The sequence below is a fragment of the Drosophila ficusphila genome, unplaced genomic scaffold (genome assembly GCF_018152265.1).
Source record: "Drosophila ficusphila isolate 14025-0441.05 unplaced genomic scaffold, ASM1815226v1 contig_414, whole genome shotgun sequence".
Lineage (NCBI taxonomy): Eukaryota > Metazoa > Arthropoda > Insecta > Diptera > Drosophilidae > Drosophila > Drosophila ficusphila.
In genome coordinates this window covers 11,021,034-11,041,929 of record NW_025064328.1, presented here as the reverse complement: position 1 = coordinate 11,041,929, position 20,896 = coordinate 11,021,034, and the positions used below count along the sequence as shown (strand labels likewise).

Here is a 20,896-nt window from a genome sequence, read left to right as displayed (position 1 = left end):
ACCTAACTCAACAGTTGTTGTTGTGGGCTGTTTGTTGTCCCTTCCTCTCTTTCTATTTATGGAAAACTGCAATACGGAAAACTTTCTCTGAGCGGAAAATCGCTCTCTGTTTGTGCTAGCGAGGGAGAAAGAGCGGTTTTCAAAGCATTTCGAGCAGGCGCAGTGAAAACTAATGCAAACCCAGCTTCCGGTGGTGTTTTTATGTTTGTTTTCCAATTCCATATGCATCTGTTCCGAATACATGTTGGATTTTCAAGGTCAACAGCGGGAAAGTTAATTTAATTTGATGTGGAAAATTACTCACCCCAACTTCAAAAACTAATTGTAGATCCGCAGATCCGTAGATAGAGAGTAAAAATGATAAAAAGTATTCGCGACTTTAAGCTTTTCTATTTATTATTGTAAATGATGAGGATATTGCATCCTTTAAAAATTGTAAAAATAAAGCTAATATTTTTTAAAATGTATTTCAAAACAAATACAAACTAACTTGCATAGCTCAAACCGCTATTTTTCTCTACGAAAACATAAGCTTTAATTAAAGAGATTTCTAGTTTTAGGTGAGGGTTTTTTTTTTTAAATAGGATTGCTTTAAAATTAAAGCTTGAAAACAAAAACTAATATAGGAAGTGCTGTTTATGTGGTTTAAAGAACTACGGCTTAATGTTGTATCAATTTAGTTTTTCAATGATTTCTATTTTAAACTATTATCTTCATTTTCAATGAGAAAAAGTTAAGGGCTGCTAAGGGTCGTAAAAATGTATAAATGTCTGCTGGGTTTTTCCAGAATTTCAGCTTGGAGACGCTTCCCTTCAGAAAATATCTTTAACGACACGCTCACACGATTATCTTGTCCATCAAGGTTCACCGACGATTTTCCAGGAATCTATCCCACACAAATAGCTTGAAAACCAGCCCTTGAAACTTGTATATCCTATGTGTTTGAGTTGATATTTTTTTTAAACCAGGCTTTGCGAAGGCAAAGCCCAAAGGAGAGACCGATAGGGCTGGCAGGCAAAATTGGAAAAACTCAGGGAAAATCACGTGGGAAGCCCGACTGCAAAAGCCGCACCGGCAAAGATACAGATATACATACATATAAATATACAGATACAAAAGCAGGCAGGCAGGCAAACGGGGTTCCAGACAGTGGAAAAAGGAAAACTTATTTTTAGAAAAACACACAAACACACGGAAAACAGATCCTGATTTATGTGTGCGCAAATGTTTTTCAAATGCATTTCGGGTTTTTGTGTGGGCGAGAGCGTAAAATGCATGGATGGTTAGAGCGTGTATCTGAGAGATACATCTCCCTTTCGAGGACAAAAGGCCCGGGAGTACAGTTAGCTTGTGGTTGGCCAAATCTCGAGGGAATTGGTTTTCCTTTTCGCACTGAAATGCAGATTCAAGGGCACCATTTACCCAACTATTGTTTCAAAAAAACCTGTTTGGTTAAAGGATTATTATTATTTGTTTTCCGCACTCTGCGATCCCTATCTACTTGTCTGAATATCTAAATCCTAGTGCACTTTTCTCTAGGAAAATTCATTGCTTTAATGGTTTTGGAAAGAAATATGAGTACTTGCCTGCTTTTGCGTGCCTTTGTCCAAAACACATTTCCCAATTAACAGATTAACTGAAAAATATAATGGAAAAGAAACAAAAAATAAAATTAGAAAAATAATTAGAAAATTAATTTATATAATACCAACCTTTTTTGGTAATAAATGCCAACAAACAAAAATCCACAAATGTCTTTAAACAAAATATATAACAAACATATAAACATCAAAAGTAAGTTCCAAGACAATAAAAACAAGGGGTACTTTTACCATCTTATTTTAACTATTTAGATTACTTTTTATTAGCAATAAGTATAAAAACTCTTAAATTGGACCTTGTTTCCTATGTGGACAATAAATCTGGTTAACCGTCTTTACCTCACTAATTTAATGCAAAATATTTTAAATGTAAGTTAAAGGCAATTCAACTTTTGCCAGCTATAATGTTAAAAGATTAAACTCTAATCTTAACCATTAGGCGAGTTTTAAATGTTGACCTATACAAAATATATTGAAGTTAATTGGTAATATTTCTAATCTACGCTTTTTGGTCAATAAAATTTGGTAAAATTTCTCTTATCTAAAAAATGTAATAAGTAGTCCGAATAAATTTTGTTTTAAACATTTTTGTCCAAACATATTTTGAATAATTCTGATCAAAATTGAATGTGGATGTAAATATAAATATTCTTGAATTTCGTATAAAGTAAAATGGCAATTACGAAAATATTAAATATTTAGTGTTTCTGCAGATAAAAATTGGATTGTTATAACAATATGTTTTAAGTTACAAAGAAAATTTGCAAGCAAGAGTTAGCGTTTTAAACTGCCTTGCTTGATATTTAGTCCAAATGGAGTTGGAGCTATAAAAGGTTCTTAGTTTTGGAAGTCGTATCTTAGATGAGCACTGAGTGCTCCTTGCGCATGTGCTCGTTGAGGAAAGCCTGGGATCGGCAAACCCGTGAACACAAAGGACATCGATTGGACTCGTACTTCGGCGATCTTTTGGTTGCTTGGCGAGGACACTTCCGTCCAGGAATCAAAGCAGTGTTCTCAATGTTAGTCATATTCTGGACGAGATGCTGCAGGGATCTAGCTGTTGAAATGGAGGCAAGCTGCTGAAGGGCTATCATGGCATCCGAATTGGCCATTGCTTTTTTGAGGCTGGTGGCATCGTTGATTTCGGGCGGCTCGTCATTTTCGCTCGTCTGCTCCAAACTGACCGTAACCGCCGACATTTGATCTTTGATGGTGACCAGTTTTTGCCTCGAAGTGCTGGGAACATTCGGCGGACTTGGTGAGTTTTCCTGGATGCGCAGATTGTATTTCTTCTCGACGGGTTCCTCTGAAATGAGAGAACAAGTCCCAGGAAATCAAAATAAAAATACAAATAATAATACAAAAAAAAAACTGAATAAATTGTCGTAAAGCAGAATGAAATGGAACATAAAGTTAATTGTTGCGCGGTGCACATTCAATCAAACCAGCTGCATTCATACATATTTACAAAAACATTTATATATAATATATAACAAACTTAGGGTTTTGAAAAGTGTAAACTAATATAAAAGAGACTTGGATTTCGACAGGACAAGACTTTCGCTTGCTTTCCTCTATTTATTTACAAAATCAGTATTTCTTTTTGGTTTTTTGGCATCAACGAGAACTGGTTTACTAATGGGTATAATTATTTATTCATAACAAAACTTAAATGAACTCCTCCTCTCCGGTTTCCACTTTAATCTCAGACGTATACAGATAATCATCGCCTTCTTCGTGGCCTGTGGATTCTAGGGGGATGGTCTCCACATCATCTGCCATCGGTTTGCTGGCTTTGGCTCTTGGCTTTGACTTGGTTAGGGGCTCCAGGAAGAGCTCGGCATCGTGGAGTTTCTTGTGGCGATTGAGGTGGGATCGTCGCTTGAACCACTTGAGGCAGAAGTCGCACTGGAATCGCTTGAAATCCTGGCACTCCTCGCGCTGGTGCAGCGTCAGTCTGCTGAGAGTATTGTAGTATCGACCACATTGGCACAATAGCTGATTCTTCGGACCATGACGCACAAAATCTGCAGATAGACAGAAGAAACAGAAAGCGGTATGCGGTTGTTTAGGCCTCTCCATACAGATAAGCTGGGTCACACAGGTTACAGGGTTATAGTTTTCGATTCAGGCAAGATTTGTGATCGTGGTGATGAATACAACAAATTCGTTTCAGTTTGACATTTTTATTGGCTGATAAATGATTGGACTACTTATAGCTATACGAGTCAATTTAAATGTATAGACCTTTTTTGGTTGGGCCAGTCATCCAGTTCGCTGTGCGATTGCCTCCAGCTCCAGTCATCTCAATCCATTGGATTATCCTAGAGAAAAGAGAATCATATTAGTTAAGGGCTTTAATCGGAGCATCGCAGGTAATTCGATTCAATAATTTCCTTCGATTCGATTGTAAACATTCATTTATTGGTATTTTGGTTTGGTACTTTCATATACATGGTAAATACGCAGTGATTGGGTTATGTTTTTAAAACGTTATCTAGGGTATAATGTTCGAGTTTAAAATACTTAACCGTACACTTTGACTTTGAGCTGATTCGAAATTTGATTCTAAAGATTGAGCAATTCAACATGAACTTGACTTGACGGCATGTTTCGATACTCAGTCCAACTAGCTTACTGTATTTAAGATTACACTTTGAGATCATAACTTTGGCTATATTACAAACAGTTAACTGTAGGCGATTGAAGAAATCTTTGAAGAGTTTGAACAAGTTTTCCGTTTAAATGTTATCTGTTCTATTTCACTATGTACAATTCAGACACTTGGATTAAAACGTTTAGTTAACATAATCCATACTTTTGTTGAACAAAAAATTCAAAATACGCTTTTTAAATCTTCAAAAATCTCTGTCAACGTCTCCCAAGTAAATACATAAAGTAAAGGTTAGAATTCATCACACATTATGGTAACTCACAACAACAAGTGCTAAACAGAGACTACAAATGCTAATTAATCTTAGTAATATTCGAACTAGTGTCCGAGGATTGCCTCCCCGGAATCGGCATGTTTTTGGTTCATATGCTTCCGTAAATCGGATTTGTATTTGCACTTGTGCGGACAATGGGGACACTTGAGATTCGGCTCCACGCCGCACTCGTAGTTCTTGTGCCGCTTGAGGGATCCCTTGATCTTGTAGGTCTTGCCGCACACATTGCACGCATATTTGCAGTCATCCAGCGGATAGTCGCCGGATACCTGCTGCAAGGTCATCGTGGTGGCCGTGTGAATGGTACTGGTCATGCCATTCATGTACAGCTTCTCCGCCTGCTGATGCACTGGCTCCCCATCGCTGTGAATTTTCTCCACCACATAGCCCTCGTCGTCGATCAGGTGATCCTCTTCGTGGTGATCCACCTTCATGGCCTCCAGCTCGAGTTCCCTTTCGGCCTCATCGGCATCGGCCAGCAACAAACCGGACTCGTGCGTGGTGGTGGCACTCTGCGGCGCCATGGCAATGCTGCTGGCTCCATACTGCATCACGTCCCGCAGCAGCATCTTGTCCTCCAGCCTGGAGGTGTCTATTTTGATGTACTCCTGCCGCGCATGCGCCTGCGGCTGCTGGATGGTCAACTGCTGGCGATGTTGCTGCTGGTGTTGCTGCTGCTGATGCGTCTGATGTTGCTGCTGATGCGATTGATGTTGCTGCTTCACAATCTGAATGGTGGTAGCCTGTGGCTTGTGCAGCAGGCTAGTCGTACTCGTATTCGTCGTGGCATTTTTGGTTAGAGCCGGAATGGTGTACTGGATATTGCCCACCGGATTGCCCAGATCATCGGGCGGCAGCTCCACCACCACAGTGGCTCCCGTCAGCAGACCCGAACCACCATTGCTCAAAGTGGTGGCCGTGGTGAGCGTTTGATTGGGAGCAGCATTGGCAATCGAGTAGGGCACCGTTTCCAGAATTGTCCAGTAGCCATCTGCAAGAAGCCAGGAGAAAATAGAGACACTCGTTAGTCATCCGGCGGATGATTAACCCAAGAATCGGTTCTATATAATTACTTTTAAGCATTAACAAGTGTGTAAGCTGCAAGGCCGTCCAATTGGTTTTTTGGATTTGTTTTTTTTTTTTTGGTTTCGATGGAGAGTGTTGGGCTTTGGTTCAGGGATTATAAACTGGACTGGTTTGGGTTTTGCTTTCACGCATATATGATTCGTATGCTTTATTCTTAATTGCTTGCATTTACAATATGTTTTTAAAAAATGTACAAATTCTCGCTTTACTATTTGCTTTGTTTCATAGAACACCAAGAACTATAATTACAGGCGTTTGTTTTTTGTTTTTGTGGTTTTTTTTTTTATATGTATAGTAGGTATATCGAATTGTTAAATGTATAACTGAGGAATATATATGTGTGTGTTTGAAAAAACGTGGCAAACTAATGGCGCTTTAAGTCTTTGATTGCTTTGCATGCGAAAGCCCTAATTGCTGGCAAGAATATTTGAGTTTTGAGAACACCAACCACAGTAGAACTAAACATTTAGTTATTCCATATAGTATCTGTATCTGTATCATGTACGTATCGTATCGTATGTGTATATAAATAAAATGGTCTCCGACCGTTTTGTGGCTAACTTAGGCATAACTCAAACATAAAGACAGTTAAAAATGAAACGAAGAGTTTAAAATAAAAAACGGAATGCGCTCAGAGAAATCGGTATAAAAAAGTTAAAAGTTCATTAAGTAATTTGTGCAGGAATGTGGACCAGCATTACCACAACAATTGGGTTCGGTAGGTTGGTTGGTTGGTTGGTTGGTTATAGTTATGGTTTTAGGAGGTTTGGAGGTAGCTACTACTTGGACAAGCAACTATTGTCATTATTCATTTGGTAAACATTTCACATTACGCCTCTCGAGCGGCTGCTCTCTGGGGAACTGAACTCCGTTTCATCACTCCGCTCTTAGCCATCGTCGTCGTAGTCCTCGTCCTCCTCCTCGCTCTCCTGCAACGCTGGCACCGCCGTAATGGTCAGATCCCGGCCGGCAAAATCGAAGTTGATCTCACATAAAGCGGCAGCCACATCGCTATCGATGCCACCGCCCTCGGCATCGCCGTCCTCGGGATCGCCATCGTCTCCGTCGCCCGCCTCCTCGTCGTTGCTCAGATCATCCTCGTTGCGTATCACATACAGGCTCTCCTCGTCATCCCGCGACTGCTCGTAGAGCAGACAATGCTTGCGCTTCGCATGCCGCAGGACGTGATCCTTGCGACGGGAGCGGTACTCGCAGGACACGCACTTGTACTTCTTCTGCTTGAGACAGTACTTGCGCACGTGCTCCTGCAACTTCTGATGGGACTTGTAGTATCGGTTGCAGTGTTTGCACTGCATAAAGGAGTCCCGCGAGAGTCCTCCGCCTCCGCCAGAGGTATTCACACCACTGGATTTTGCATGGCTGATGGTGGTGGTGCCGGCGCCGGTGGTGTTGGTGGTGTTATTGTTGTTGAGATGGTAGCCATAGAACTCGTCGCTGGCATTGGCACTGGAGCCCGGATTGGCACTCGTCGAGGTGTCCACGCCGAGGAGACTGCCGAGGATCGGATAGATGTCTGCTGGTCAACACACACAGGTACACACACAGCATGGAGGTGTCGGAACAAAATAAAAGGAGAACAAACCAAAAGGCAAATTAATAGTGGGCCAATAACTGAGCACACATCAAACTTAAGCTAGTTAAATTAATCAAAAATAATAATATCGAGAACTTAGTGTTTGTTTGGTTTCGGTTTTTTTTTTTTCGGCTTCTACCCAATAGACGCTGAATGGTGGATGTTGTTGAATGGTGAGTCTGGTTGTTGTGGTTGTTGTTGAGTTTCGTATTTGGTTCTTTGTTGATGAAGTTTTTAGCAGCTTTTTGGGAGGCAGTGGTTGATGATGGTTTTTATGATGGAGATGCGATGATGGATGGATGACACAATCCCCAGGAGAGTTACACGAATGCACCACATATACAAAAGCCACTCAAGCATTTCTCTAAACAAAAGCTTTAGAACATATATACAAAAACAATAATCATGTAAACAGAAAAGAGATCACAAATCAAATGTTGGTGTTGGTGGTGTGTCGTTGTTGGTGTGATTTTCAAAACTACAACAATACAGCAAATTAAATTACATATGTTTATCATATATTTGGTTTGTCAGTATAACTAAGCTCAGTTCACTTTCAGTATAATAACATTCATTAGCACTTGGGGGCCACTCATCATTTCCTCGGTTCTCCGCCAGAGCTTTCCGCACTTCAGTTTCTCCGGAAAACCTAGAAAAAGAGAAAAGGTACTGTTAGTTCGAGGATTTCAAATTTATCCATCTTGAGCGAATATCTGCGGTTACTTGTTGGCTGAAAAAAAGAAAGATTTTCAAACTGCATTTAAAGGTGGTGTTTGTTTTTTTCTATTTTTTCAATATATATTTAAATTTAGTTTTTATTTGTTGTTTTTGTTTTTGCCTGTTTACTTATAACAATTAAATCGTTTTACTCGTTTAACATTTAAAATAGTTTTACAAATTTTGTTTAAGGCGTTTTCTCGGTTTTATACACAATTACATAATTAAATTTACTCTGAATTCGTTCTAACATTTCTTCGTTCCATTGAAATTGGTTTAAGCACACTTTTCATAGTCTAACTGGCATTTTGAATGTCGTTTGTTTAGTTAGATTTCATTTTCATAAATATATTGATTTCTATTTTCAATTTGTTAATCTAAATTGCAGTGCAAAAAGCAATGTGATTCTTTTTCGTATCGTATAAATTTTTTGTAAATTTATTTGTTGGCGCAACCTTAGCTATGTTTTAAATGTTCAAACTCGAATCGGTTTGTATTTCGTTTCCTAGACACATTTTCATTAATTGGTTTTTTTTCAGCGTTTTGCATTCATTGTCAACATTTACTATTCGTGAAGCGTGCGTTAACAGTAATCAACATTCATTTCTCACTTCATTTTTTTTGTTTTGTTAACTTAAGGCTACGGTTTACTTGATTTATTGTGTATGCGTGTGTGCTATGTATTAAATTCCCCGTTTTGTATTATTAGTTGTAGTTTTCGAAATAATATTAGAACAAAAAAACAAACAGAAATAGTAGCTTAGTAAAGAGAACAAAAATATCAGATTTTCTTAGAACATATCTTTTATCTATCATGTATGTGTGTTGCTTGTGTATTGTGTTTGTGTGTGTGTGTATGTGTTTGAAAAGAAAGCCTTTCTCATGTCCATAACCCAATCTATTGCCCACCCACTCTGCTCCTCATTTACTCTCAACTCATCAGATCCGATCTGATCTTTGCTTCGTTTCATTTCATTTCAATCACAATTAATCACATCGATTCCTTTATATGTTTGTATGTTTGTTTGTATCTATATATAGATATATTTTGCTTTACATATAACTTTACATTCACAGCTCCTTGTTTACAACTTTTTTTTTTTAAACGTGTATTTTGTGTTTTGGGGTGTGTTTTGGGTGTTTATAAATCTTTGATATTGTTTATTTAACAGAATTAATAAAGATACATATTAGTAGAAATAGAGTTATCTGGGTTAGTACAATTTCTCGAAAAATATTTCACTTTTTATGGTTATCGCTCACATACTAACTTTAGTCCCGTCGACTATCTAAATCCGTTCTCGAACTCGAACAAATATGCGAACTGTCTGCGTTTCTTTCGGGGTGTGTTTATTTGGGGGATTTTGTGTTAGTAAATTGTTTGTTAATCAAATTATATTGAAATTTATCACATGCTTTTCTTTACATTTTAACTATACGACTCGAAAGTTTTGCCATTTCGGACCAAATTCTCTTCTATGGTCTCGCGTTTGTCTTGGATTTTCTTAAAATCTTTTTATATTTGGTTCATTTCGAGTCCATCACATGCGCTGTTGATAAATTATAAAATAGGCATAGTAGATGAAATCCATCCTCTTCTCCTTCCTTTTTGTTGTAACAAAAAAAATTAAATGTAACTAAAATTATTATGCATTATAGATAAATAAGAACCACAACCTTAGAAAAAGTTAAATAAATCGCGTTACGATTATTGATTATATAAAACGGATACAAATAGTGAATTTCGTGTAGTGCACATTGTTATTCATAAATCTAACAAAATGATAAGCAAAACTCTCTAGAAACTGACTAGCGCAAGAAAGCGATTATAAAATATACATAATTATAAATGTATGAATCAAAGCAGATAACCAAATTTGTTTGTTTTAAATTTATAACGAATTAAATTTAGAATTTCCTCACCTAATTCGAATACTGACCGATAAGAATTTTGTTTTTTTTTTTTCTAACAATTTAAACAATTTTGTTAAATATTCGTACATATTTTGTGTTGATTTGTGCCAATTTGTTGTCTGTTGTTTAATTTACTTCTTTATCACATTTTTTGTGTGGCACAAACTTCAAAACTGACAACAAATTATGGTATGCGCCCCTCTATATGTATTTTTTAGTTTTATATTCTTTTTTTTTAGATATCAATATTTTGTTTATGAAGTACCTAAGCAAGTTTGTTAAACATTTAAGCTCTTCGTTTGTATATCAACAATTATCAAAACGTTAATTCGTGTTTTTTTTTGTGTCTGCATGTGTGAAACAAACGCTCGTCATTAGATCTATATATTATTATCGTTTTATAAACAGGACCGCTCTGCAATATTTCTGGTTTCTCATCCAATTTTGACAAAAGTAAATTATTATTTTTAACAAGGAAAAATATACAATTATGATTACAATTAATTACAATGAGGACTATATTCATTATATCACATACCAATTTATATTTCTGACTGTGACTCGATGCGAGTTCCCCCAACCCGTTTACATTGCCAATTTCTACTGCCTTCTTTCACACTCGTATATGCTGCTTGTTTATGTTTATATTAATGTTATTTAAAAATAATTAATAACTGTTTTAGTTTGCCTTTAAGAACGGTTTGGTTTGTGTAGAGGCGCCTAAACCCAAAGCCACGTTAATTTTGATTTGTTTTTCTTATTTTTTTGGTCAAATTAAAATTCCCGCTATCACATATCGTGGTTCATAATTAAATCATAATTTAAAAAACGTTCATGGAATGAGCACAAGATAAATTAATAAATTGTTTGCTTTGTTTGTTTGTTTGTTTTTTTTTTTTTTAGAAAAAAGAGTAGATAGAGATCGTTGAGTTTTACATACTACCTATAATTTGTTTAATATATATACGCGTAATATATTTTATCATGCATTCCTGTGGCTTTTGGGGTGCGTACGCGTACCTAAGCAAACTTCAAACATTTTTATCGACGTGAGTTTGTGAATATATATATAAACAAACAAAAAATGTGAAAAGGTAAAGAACGACGACTGCTTTTCATATCAGTGTTTTTTGTTTTTCGTTTTCGTTTTCATTTCTTTTTTTTTTTTTAGTTTTTTGGTGCCCGTTTCGTATTGCACGTGTGATCTAGTCGATTCAGATTTGGGGTCTAACTTAAGCTCTACATTTTGACTCCGTCTCTGACTGTGTTTTCCGTGTCTCCCTATGTTATATCATTACAATTTGTTTTATCGTCATTTACAATCATCAAAGACGCGCGAGAGTGCCCTGCACTAGAAATTACACTATAATTAATGTGAATGTTAGTTTTTGTTTGCGTTTGCGTTTGCTGTTGCTGTTGCTACTACATTAAAATGCATAATTTTCCCCATTTTCCGTTTTTTTTCACCACAATCAAGAAAAAGTTCATTGAGATCATTGAGTTTTCCTAAGGATTTACACACATCATGCAACATGCGGCGGCGCCAGCACTCTCGCGCGCCCTTTTAAATCAAACCAAATCATTGCCTGCAACTCAGGACTCCTGCCAATTCAAAAACAAAGTTATTGAAAATTGAAAACCTTTCTGTTACGGACAAAGCTATCGGGGAAAGATTAAAGTGAACAACAAAAAAAATTAATTAAAAATGGGCTAAGAGTTAGAATCTGTTAATATTCCTTCTGTATATACATAGTTACGAGTTAGTGTAGTTGTATATATATATATATATATCTGTATATATATGTAAAAACGACTATATGTTTCAAGATCATTTGGAAAATTACATAAAACCGCGCTCTGGACTGGACTGAACTGTGTGTGTGTGTGTGTGTTGTGTGTGTTTGTTTGTTTGATTAGGACTTGGGACTCTTCACTGAAGCTAAAGCTGAACCGGCACTAAGGACCCGAAACCCTGTATGGTTGGAACCCCGGATTTTCGATTCTAGATCTCCCGATACAGATACCGATACGGATAGCGATCCCGGATCCGTCCCGCCGACAACCACTAGTTGCTTGAGAGCCTGGCGTCATCGGATGCCGTTGCAGCATTTGTTGTATCATCGATGTTGGTGGGTGCGCATGTGCAGCACGAGATTGTGTTTGTGCTTCGACTTCTTGTGACAAATGGGGCACTCGAACTTCGGCTCCACGCCGCACTCGAAACGCACATGCCGATTTAAGCTGTGCGGCCGGGCATAGGTATTCCCGCATCTATCGCAGGCATAGGCTCCTCCTCCGCCGCCGCCGCCACCACCACCGCCTCCTCCTCCACCTCCACCACTTCCTCCAGCAGCACCACCACTGCCGCCAGCGCCACTGCTCCAACTGGCCACCGCTGAGCCGCCGGCTGCTGCTGCCACAGCCGCTGCTGCTGCTGCTGCCGCCGAGGTTGAAGCTCCGCCGGCGGACGAGGCACTTGTATTGTTGGCCGCCAGTCCAGCAGCCGCAGCGGCGGCCAGAACCACGACGGGATCCTGGCCGGGACCACTGCTGCTGCTGTAGCGACGCGTCGGCGTATCGGGGCGTGGCACCGCAACAGCCGGATAAATCAACTGCGGCAGGGAACGGCCATGCGAATGATGGTGCTGCTGCTGCTGCTGCTGCGGATGCTGGTGATGATGATGTTGGTGATGAGGGTGGCCCAGGGGCAGGGTGGTTGTGACACCGCCTTGGGCTGCGGCTAGCAGGGCTTTGGCCAGGTCCATGCGCAGATCGCATGGCTCCATGCTGTCCTCGTCGTTGCTGTCGTCGTCGTTGTCGCCGTTGCCATGTCGCGGCTGCGTCTTGGGCACCAGCAGATTGCCCGGGCAGTGGGTGGAGGTGGTGGGCGTGGCACGGCCACTGCCGTGCTCGTTGTGATCATCCAGACCACCAGTGAGCGGCTCGAACTTGATCACCGGCGTTCCGATGGGTGGACTGGTGCAGGGACTCGTCTTGATGCCCAGCAAGTTGTAGCCGCGACGGTCAAAGTCTGGGAAAATTAATTAAAATATAAAAACAGAGAAAAACATTATTTTAGTTGGCTGAATTTTCCATCAATTAAAATAGATTTTTTTCAGTTTTCTTCTTTTTTTTTTTTTTTTTTGGTAGATAGAAATCATAAAAAGACCTATTACTAACTGGAAATAAATAATATATGAAATTTTACCGTAGTTGTTTTAGAGTCTTTTGTTTACTTGTTTTTTGAGTTAAATATGTTGCTTTAGTGATACATGGTGCTATATGGAGTGGAGTGATCTGGAGTTGTGTGTGTTTTTGGATAGTGTATTTTGTTTTTTTTTTTTGGGTGGTGTGTAGATGTCAGTGTGTATCTGTGTGTGTTTGAGCTTGTGTAAGTAGGCTGCAAAAGTAAATTTTTATTAAATATTAAATTAAAAACACAATGAGTACATCGAAAATGTTGAGTAAAACATTTTGAGGAGAGCTAAGCAAAAATAAACAACAACTTTTTGATTTGAGTTACAAGTGATAAATGGCTTCAAAAACATCGTTTTTTGAATAATTATATAGGTATGTGTGTTGTGTGGTTAGTGACAAAAAACACTTAATTATACTAGAGGAGGGGGAGGACGTATTACTCGCGGGATTTGGAAATCTCTTCCCGTTTTCCAGTGCCCAAAGTGTTTTCTGCTCGTTTTATCACTTTATAAATACGCATGCAATATTAAAATGTAAGGGAAATCATAATACAATAGTCAAGTAAACTTAAAAGTTCTCGATAGAGGTAATGGATATTTGTAAAAAATAATTCTATACAAACTAAGTTTTTTTTTTTTTGGTTTCATTTTCATGTTTTAATTTATAAATAAATTTAATGCTATATAGTAATCAGATAGATTTGTACGCTTCACAATCTCTAGATAGAAGACAGATAGATAGATAGGTAAAAGAAACTTAAATGTAAACCTTCGGCAATACAAACGAAAAAAAAAAGAAACAGATCAAACTACAAATCTAATAGGTCTCATACATAGTTATGTAAATTATAGTTACTTCATCTAACAAATACATATAGTATATAAGGTCTAAGTAGAGGGATACATAGTTATGCATATCTATATAGTATAAATAGTATTTATATATGTTGTAGTAGTTAAGCATGCAAACAACAATAAGAGAGGGAAGAGGCAACACCATGACTCGCGTTGTTTGGCTGGCGATCATCAGTCAAGACCAACATCTTCATCTTTATCATCATCATCATCATCATCAACATCACATCACATCCATCCACCTGAAATAGAGATCTGATTAGTATAGATTCTAAGCAAATGAATCGGATTGCCTAAGAATTGGTGTTTCGGATGGAGAAATTGGGGAAGAGGATGTGGGAGATGTGGATGGCGATCGAGTTCTACCTGTATGATTTGGGAAATGGGGGAAATGTTCAATGGGCGTTCTCGTTAAAATAAGTACAACTTCTGGTTTTGGTATTTTGTTTTTGACATTTGCTTTTAATTGTATTTCGAATTTTCTTTTGGGGTTTGTGTGTTTTGTTTTTAAATACATTTAGCCGGCAATAATTACGATTCATCAGTTTATGGGAAATACATAGTTATAATCGTACTCAATTAATATAATGGTAATCTCTCTTGCAACTTCGTAGAGGTAATTGTCATTCATTTTTGTTTACATTACAATTTGGTAAGGTATTTTTTCAATGGTACAACTCTCGTGTTTCAGTGCCGGATGTGGTTCTTGTGATCCTGTTCATTAAATCTAACAATTTTTCAAAGCATACATGCGCCAATGATATTTCGAATTAAACGTTATAAACATTGTTTTTTTTTTTTTTTTTGTTATCAATTAGGTTTAATTTTTGTCTAAAATTGAAAATATTATATCTCATTATCGTTTCGTTTTGACTAGATAATCGTTTTTAGTTAATAAGTATTATTATATAAGCATAACTTAATGACCAGAAATAAAACCTTTAAAAATGTTTCTAACAAATTAAAAGAATTATTGCGTACGCAAACATAATACAAAATCAAAAAGTGTATCATTATTATTATTAAGTATCTTTGGAGGGGCATTTGCTTTATGTTCATGCCATGCATATAGTTAGGGTTTCTTTTATTTAAATAATTAATACAAAAAGTTTCCCTTTTTTTTTTGTTTTTGTTTGTTTTGTGTTTTGTAGCACACTTAAAACAAATTTAGCTGTGACTAGTTTATATAATTTTCTTTTTGGTTTGTGTTTCATTTTCATTTTTTTTTTTTTTTGGGTTTTGCTTTTTTTTTTCTGGGAAAAAATTTACACATATTTATATGAAGTTTAAGTTTAATTTTGTTTGTGAGAATTCGCTAAAGCAATACAATATTCTTTGTCCTTGCATGCCTGTCTTTTTTTTCAGTGTATTGCAAACTACTCCTAGTTTTCCACGGCATCACCGGCTTCGTTCAACGAAAAGGAAAAAAAAAACAAAATAGCGTCGAAGGGTCCAGCAAAGATTCGTCGTGGACTCCAAACTCAACTCGATGGAGTAGCCAAGATTTGCACTAGCAGAAGATTCGTTTCCAAAGCCGTTCCTTAGCCGCGGCCTGCATTTTGTACAAGTCCAAGTCTCTCCTTAAGCACTGTCATTCTGGAACACCAGGGTGTAGGTGCTGCTGGTGCTGCTGCCACCGCCTTCGCCACCGCCGCCTCCTCCTCCGTTGTTATTACTGCTGCTCACGGGAACAACGGCTCCGTTGCCAACGCCCATGACCACCGGAATGCTGCCACCGGACGAGGGTTTCTTCTCCTCCTCGGCATCCTTCTCGCGATCCCGACACTTGGTGTTCAGGTGTCGCTTCAGATTGCTGTGCACATTGGTGGCATAGCCGCACATCTTGCTGCAGAAGTAGCGCGGCGGCAGACCGCACTCGTTCTTCAAATGACACTTCAGACTGTTCTTCCACTTGTAGGTGCGATTGCAGTTGCGGCACACCCACGGCTTCTCGATGTCCGCATTGTAGATCATGTCCGCCGAATGCTCCAGCGACTCCTTGCGTGTGCGCTTGTTCTGGACGAGGACGCGATAGCGATTATCATCCGAGTGCGACCAGTGCAGGTCGAGATTCTGTCCCTTGATCGGCAGACCCAGCTTGTTGCTCATCAGGGTGGCCGAGGTGATGGCTCCACTGGTTCCCGCTCCGGCAACCATTTGCTTGGGTGCCGAGATCGTCGTTATGGTGGCTGGTATGGCGGGCAACTTGATCTGCAGCGATTGGCTGGTGGGCTGGAGTTGCAAGTGCTGCAGATGCTGCTGCTGTTCGAGCAATTGCTGCTGCTGCTGGGCACTCAGCACGATCTTCTTGACGGCTCCACCCGCACCACTAGCTGCTCCACCCGCAGCCATTTGCTTTTCATTCGATTGCTTGGCATGCTTCTGGGTGGCCGCCGCTGTGGTCAGCAGATCATCATCGTCGTCGTCGTTGTCCATTAGATAGCTGTCCTCGAACTCCTCGTTCTCGATCTTCACCGCATCGTAGGTCCACGACAACGGACTGCCCAGCTTGAGGTCATAGTCGTAGGTGTTCTCATCCTCGATGGCCTCGTTGCAAACGGCCTCCTCGTCATCGCCATTGAGCGGCATGCTCTCCGGATTCTCGATCTTCACAATCACCTCGGTCATGGTGTCATCGATGCTGTCCAACTCCACGCCAGCGGCCGCCAGAGCTGCGGCAGAGGCGGCATCCACATTGCAGTTGCTCGACGAGCTCTTGTTGCCATTGTTCGCCGGTGTGATGCAGGCGATGGTTGTGCGTCCAATGCTACCGATACGGGTCACCGTTTGGGTGAGCGTCTGCGTTAGGCTGCTGCTGTTGCTGCTGTTGTTGTTGTTGATGTTGCTGCTGGCGATCGCCGCTGCCGCCTGCTTCGCTGCCACCGTTGCCGCCGCCGCCGCCGCCGTGGATGTGGACGTGTTGTTGGTCGTCGAGGATCTCGGCCGGATCGGTGTCGTTGACTTGTTAGTGGTTTTAGCATCGTTTATGAGTGACTTTTTGGACTGAGTTAGTTTGTCTTTTTGGTTAGTTTTTGTTGTTGTCGGATTTGTTTGTTTTCGTTTGGTTAGTCATGAAATAGAAATTCGGAATGTTTAAAGTTAGTTAATGGTATCAATGAATGGTTATATACGAAAAGAAAATACGTAAAAATCTTTGGATGTGTCTGTGTGTGCTCAGCAACAAAACAAAATGTAAGACTGTAAAAAGAAAACAAAGTTATTGAAAGGTTCAAAAATGAGAAAAACCAAGCTTTATAAAATAACAAAATCAATAAAATACTGTATGAAATAAGGTACAAAATTAGCCAGTGCAGTCAAATACCTGAGCGGGAATCGTCGGAACTCTTCTCGATGACGGACTGATCCGCCAGCATTAGCCAGTTGCGCACCCGAATCCTGGACTCGCCACCTTCGTGTTGGCCACTTTCATCTGAAATGTCAATTTATTTATTGAATTTCATTAGTAATCATATTTCTATAAGTTAAGTATTTGAATATTAAACAGATTTTGATGTGTGCCTATGCTAGAGATGATGGCCTAACCGCTTTTGTTTCTTCAATAATTTGTGTTGTTCGTGTTTTCATAAAATGGAAATAAAAATGTGTGTATTATTATTTAAAAAAATAAAATCAATACTTACAAGCAGTAAATAAAACGCTACTAAATCTGTATGTAAAAAATAAGACGTAAGTAGACATAAATAAATTATTTATCAACGCACTATAGCAAACAACTTTTGTTCTTTTGCGTTTTATTACATTGAATTTGTATATTTTTCACATTGAATTTGGGGTTTTTTTTTTATCAATTTACAAAAAGAGTTTTACAAACAATTCATAGAAAAATTAAATATATATATTATATATATAAGGGTAAGCTAATTCTGTTTGTTTAATGAGTATTTTTTGTCTTATTAAGTGTTTTATTTATTTAAAATTATTCTCTATTTATATATTTTTTGCGTTTTTCTATTGTTCAACAATATTGTTTAAGAAAATTTTGAATTTTCCACTTTTGCCATAATGTTTCGATTTAAGAATTTTATAAATTGTTTCGTTTATTCTTCATTGTATAAAGAGTTGCTATATTTAGCCCAACACCGCAATTATATAACCAATGTTTTTTTAGTTTAAGAACTGTAGTTTCTTAAAGAAATTATTTTATACGTAAGCATTCGAGATTTTTCGTCTTCCTCTTCTGGTTCTATGTTTTTTTTTTTGTATAAATGTATTAAATTATTAGAGCTCTAAAAATAATTGTTTTTTGTTGCACAGTTTTACTGGCCGCACATTTCTGTTTGGGTTTAGTTTGTCTGTTCTTGTGAATGTTTGTAGTTTTTCCCGTCGTTTAATTAAAGCTTAATAAAATCATCTATGGAATGTATTTCGTTGTAGTGGAAAGCAAGGAAATAAAAATAAATTACACTTGACTACTTATAAATGTGCAGCATAAAAGTAAAAAATAAAAAACACACACATTCATACCATATTCATAAGTTATCAAAAAAATAATAAATAAAGTGCATATGTGACGTATTTTGTGGCTGTGTTCTGTTGGTTGCATTTTTGTTTTTTAGTTTTTAGTTTTCTGTTTCTGGTTTTTGTGGTTTGCTATTGTGGTAGCTCAGCTACTGGATTTTATGTCGTTTGTTTTTTTTTTTTCTGGTTTGTTATGGAATTTGGGTCTCGCCCTCACTAAGTACCTGAGTTTAAATGTCTAATAAAAAAACCATTTAAATCCCGACCTCCTCCGGTTGGTTGACTTTTTGACTTAAATGCCTGCCTTAACCTACTTCATATGGCTTTAAAACAATTACAAATATTGGTATATCATAAATTTTTTTAAATAAAATGTTTGCAAATTGCTTCTGGTTTTCCATCCAATTTTTCAAGGCACTTTCTCCGTTGACTATCGAACGTTTCGCCTTGCCTAAGTTAAATTCTATAAAAAAGTTGCTGAGCTTAGTGAATGTGTTTTCTCCGTTAGCCTAGGACATCGTTATAATAGCAAAATATTTCCACTTGAGGTAAAATGTTGTTTGAAGAGGCTGGTTAACTGACTGACTGGCTGTTTGGGAACCTAAATTGAATCTGTTTGGCACTCTGTACTGAATATCTATCAACTTCCTTGAGTTCTATCGCTGGTCACAAGTATAAGAAATAAAGTATAAAACCTTTTCCACAGTTTTCACTGGGATTTTTCTAGTTACTTATACTTGAAACAGAACCGTTCTGATTAAATGGATTGATTGTTTCACTTTAGCGATTAATATCTTAATATGGTCTGAGTTTTCCTTTATATCCACTGAGTTTGCTACTGCTACTGTTTCTACTTTATATATTAGTACATATATAATATATTCTCAAACTAATCCTATTATAATATTGAATAACTCTAACCGTTTCATTGTACAATTTTTGTCTTTCATCTTTTTACGTTCTGTGGAATGTTGCAATATCTAAAATTGTTTTTTGTGTAAAATCATTTTACTGATCACTTTGCTGTTTGCTTGAAATAATAGAAATTATAGATTTTCAAATCGGTCTCGTGTAAACAATTAATAACAATAACAAAAAATTATTTTATGTGAAATGGCGTAAATTTTTGTGCTTTGCAACAAATTGTTTTCGGTCCATTCGAACACGTTTTGCTTTTTCTCGAAACATTCAGGCTTCTTCTTACACTATTTCATTTTGTTTTTTTTTTCTTATTTGTTTGCTTGTTTTTTTTTTCATTCGTTTTGTTTGTTTTAAGCTTAATTTGGCACACTGATTCCGTTTTCCCGAGAGCTTTGTGTGTGATTATAAAGAATATTATTTTCTTTTTTTTATTTAATTTCCGTTCATGCTTAATATCCCTGATTCTGATTTCTGTTTTTCTTTTTTTTTTTTAGTTGGTCGCCTTCTCATCAACTCAATTAATAACTGATCAACGTTAACTCTTTATACAAGATTCTCTCGAAGATCTCGACGGGGATCTCTACGAGAAGTGAGGATGCAACTCCACGCCGCTGGCCAAGGCAGCTGCTGCCGCTGCCACCGAAACCGCTGCCGCCGTTGCGCCACTGCTGTCGCCATCCAATCCACCGGAACCCGCGAAGCTCTTCACGTCCTCCATCTTGAACTTCTCCTTGTGCATGCGCTCCATGTGCCGGCCGATGTGCATCTTCTGCTTGGCCCGGTAAACGCAGAAGGGACACTGGAACTGCGGCTCCTTGCCGCACTCCCACTTCTGGTGATTCCGCAGCGAGGACTTCAGCTTGTAGACTCTCCCGCAGACGGGGCACGGGTGTCCAGCACCGTTGTCCGCACCGCCCAGCTGCCCACTGCTGTTGTGGCCACTATTGGATGGCGATTGACCCGATCCCGAACCGGTGGACATGCCCGCCGCCGTGCTCCCGCTAATCAGATTATTCATGGCGCTTATGCTGTTCAGGATGTTGATGTGGCATAGTCCGGCTGGGCCGCCAACATCCGCAAAGGTGACGGCACCGCTCAACGTTGCTGGATAATCGCTGCTATTCCCATTCCCCGAACTGTTCGGATCGTCGCCAAAACTCAACTCGGTGCCGGCGGCTGCGGCTGCCTGTTTCTCGGCCACGGCTTTTAGCATCAGGGCAGTGGCCTCCTCCTCGGTTAGGTGTTTCAATTTGCCACCAGTGCTGGTTTTCGTTGGCTTGCTGCCACCACCACCACCAACACCACCACTGCTCCCGTTGCTGCTGTGAATCCTGGCTGGTGTGGAGGTAGCCCGAGGTTCGCTTTTGCAACCCACATCCGCAGGCGTTTTCCTGTCACTCGAGGAGGACGCATCCTTGACGGTCAGGCCCGCTGCACCCGGTTGTTGCTTATCCACCGAGAGATCGGTGGGAAAGACCAAGGGTTGGACGCCCTCGTGAAAGGTCACCACGGGCATGGCCAGGCGGGCATTCCACTCGTTCCAGGAGAGTCCAGCTATGCGCGTAATACTCAGATCTGCGTTTT

The 20,896-nt window shown here is 38.9% G+C and overlaps 2 protein-coding genes across 9 annotated transcripts in view; both read right to left on the bottom strand.

Moving 5' to 3' along the window:
- LOC108096512 (longitudinals lacking protein, isoforms F/I/K/T) overlaps positions 1 to 20,896 on the bottom strand; it is a 63,457-nt gene that overhangs the window by 3,631 nt on the left and 38,930 nt on the right. The window contains exons 6-7 of one of the 8 annotated variants that reach the window (XM_017198123.2): positions 17,235 to 17,342; positions 14,624 to 16,929 (exon numbers count right to left, since the gene is read on the bottom strand). The exons of 1 other annotated variant lie outside the window; for it this stretch is intronic. In XM_017198123.2, the coding sequence (XP_017053612.1) occupies positions 15,494 to 16,929; positions 17,235 to 17,342 (1,544 nt within the window). In that variant the 3' untranslated portion in view covers positions 14,624 to 15,493. Of the gene's footprint in view, positions 1 to 1,839; positions 2,908 to 3,254; positions 3,629 to 5,751; positions 7,170 to 11,439; positions 12,892 to 14,623; positions 16,930 to 16,960; positions 17,111 to 17,234; positions 17,343 to 17,693; positions 20,888 to 20,896 lie in introns of those variants that run through there. 6 more of the 8 variants (XM_017198140.2, XM_017198135.2, XM_017198137.2 and 3 more) reach the window with 6 other exon arrangements.
- LOC108096515 (longitudinals lacking protein, isoforms N/O/W/X/Y-like) lies at positions 3,772 to 5,642 on the bottom strand. Its single transcript, XM_017198144.1, is given in 2 exon segments — positions 3,772 to 5,560; positions 5,562 to 5,642. Coding segments are annotated over 2 exon segments (1,038 nt in total). The 5' UTR covers positions 5,633 to 5,642; the 3' UTR covers positions 3,772 to 4,593.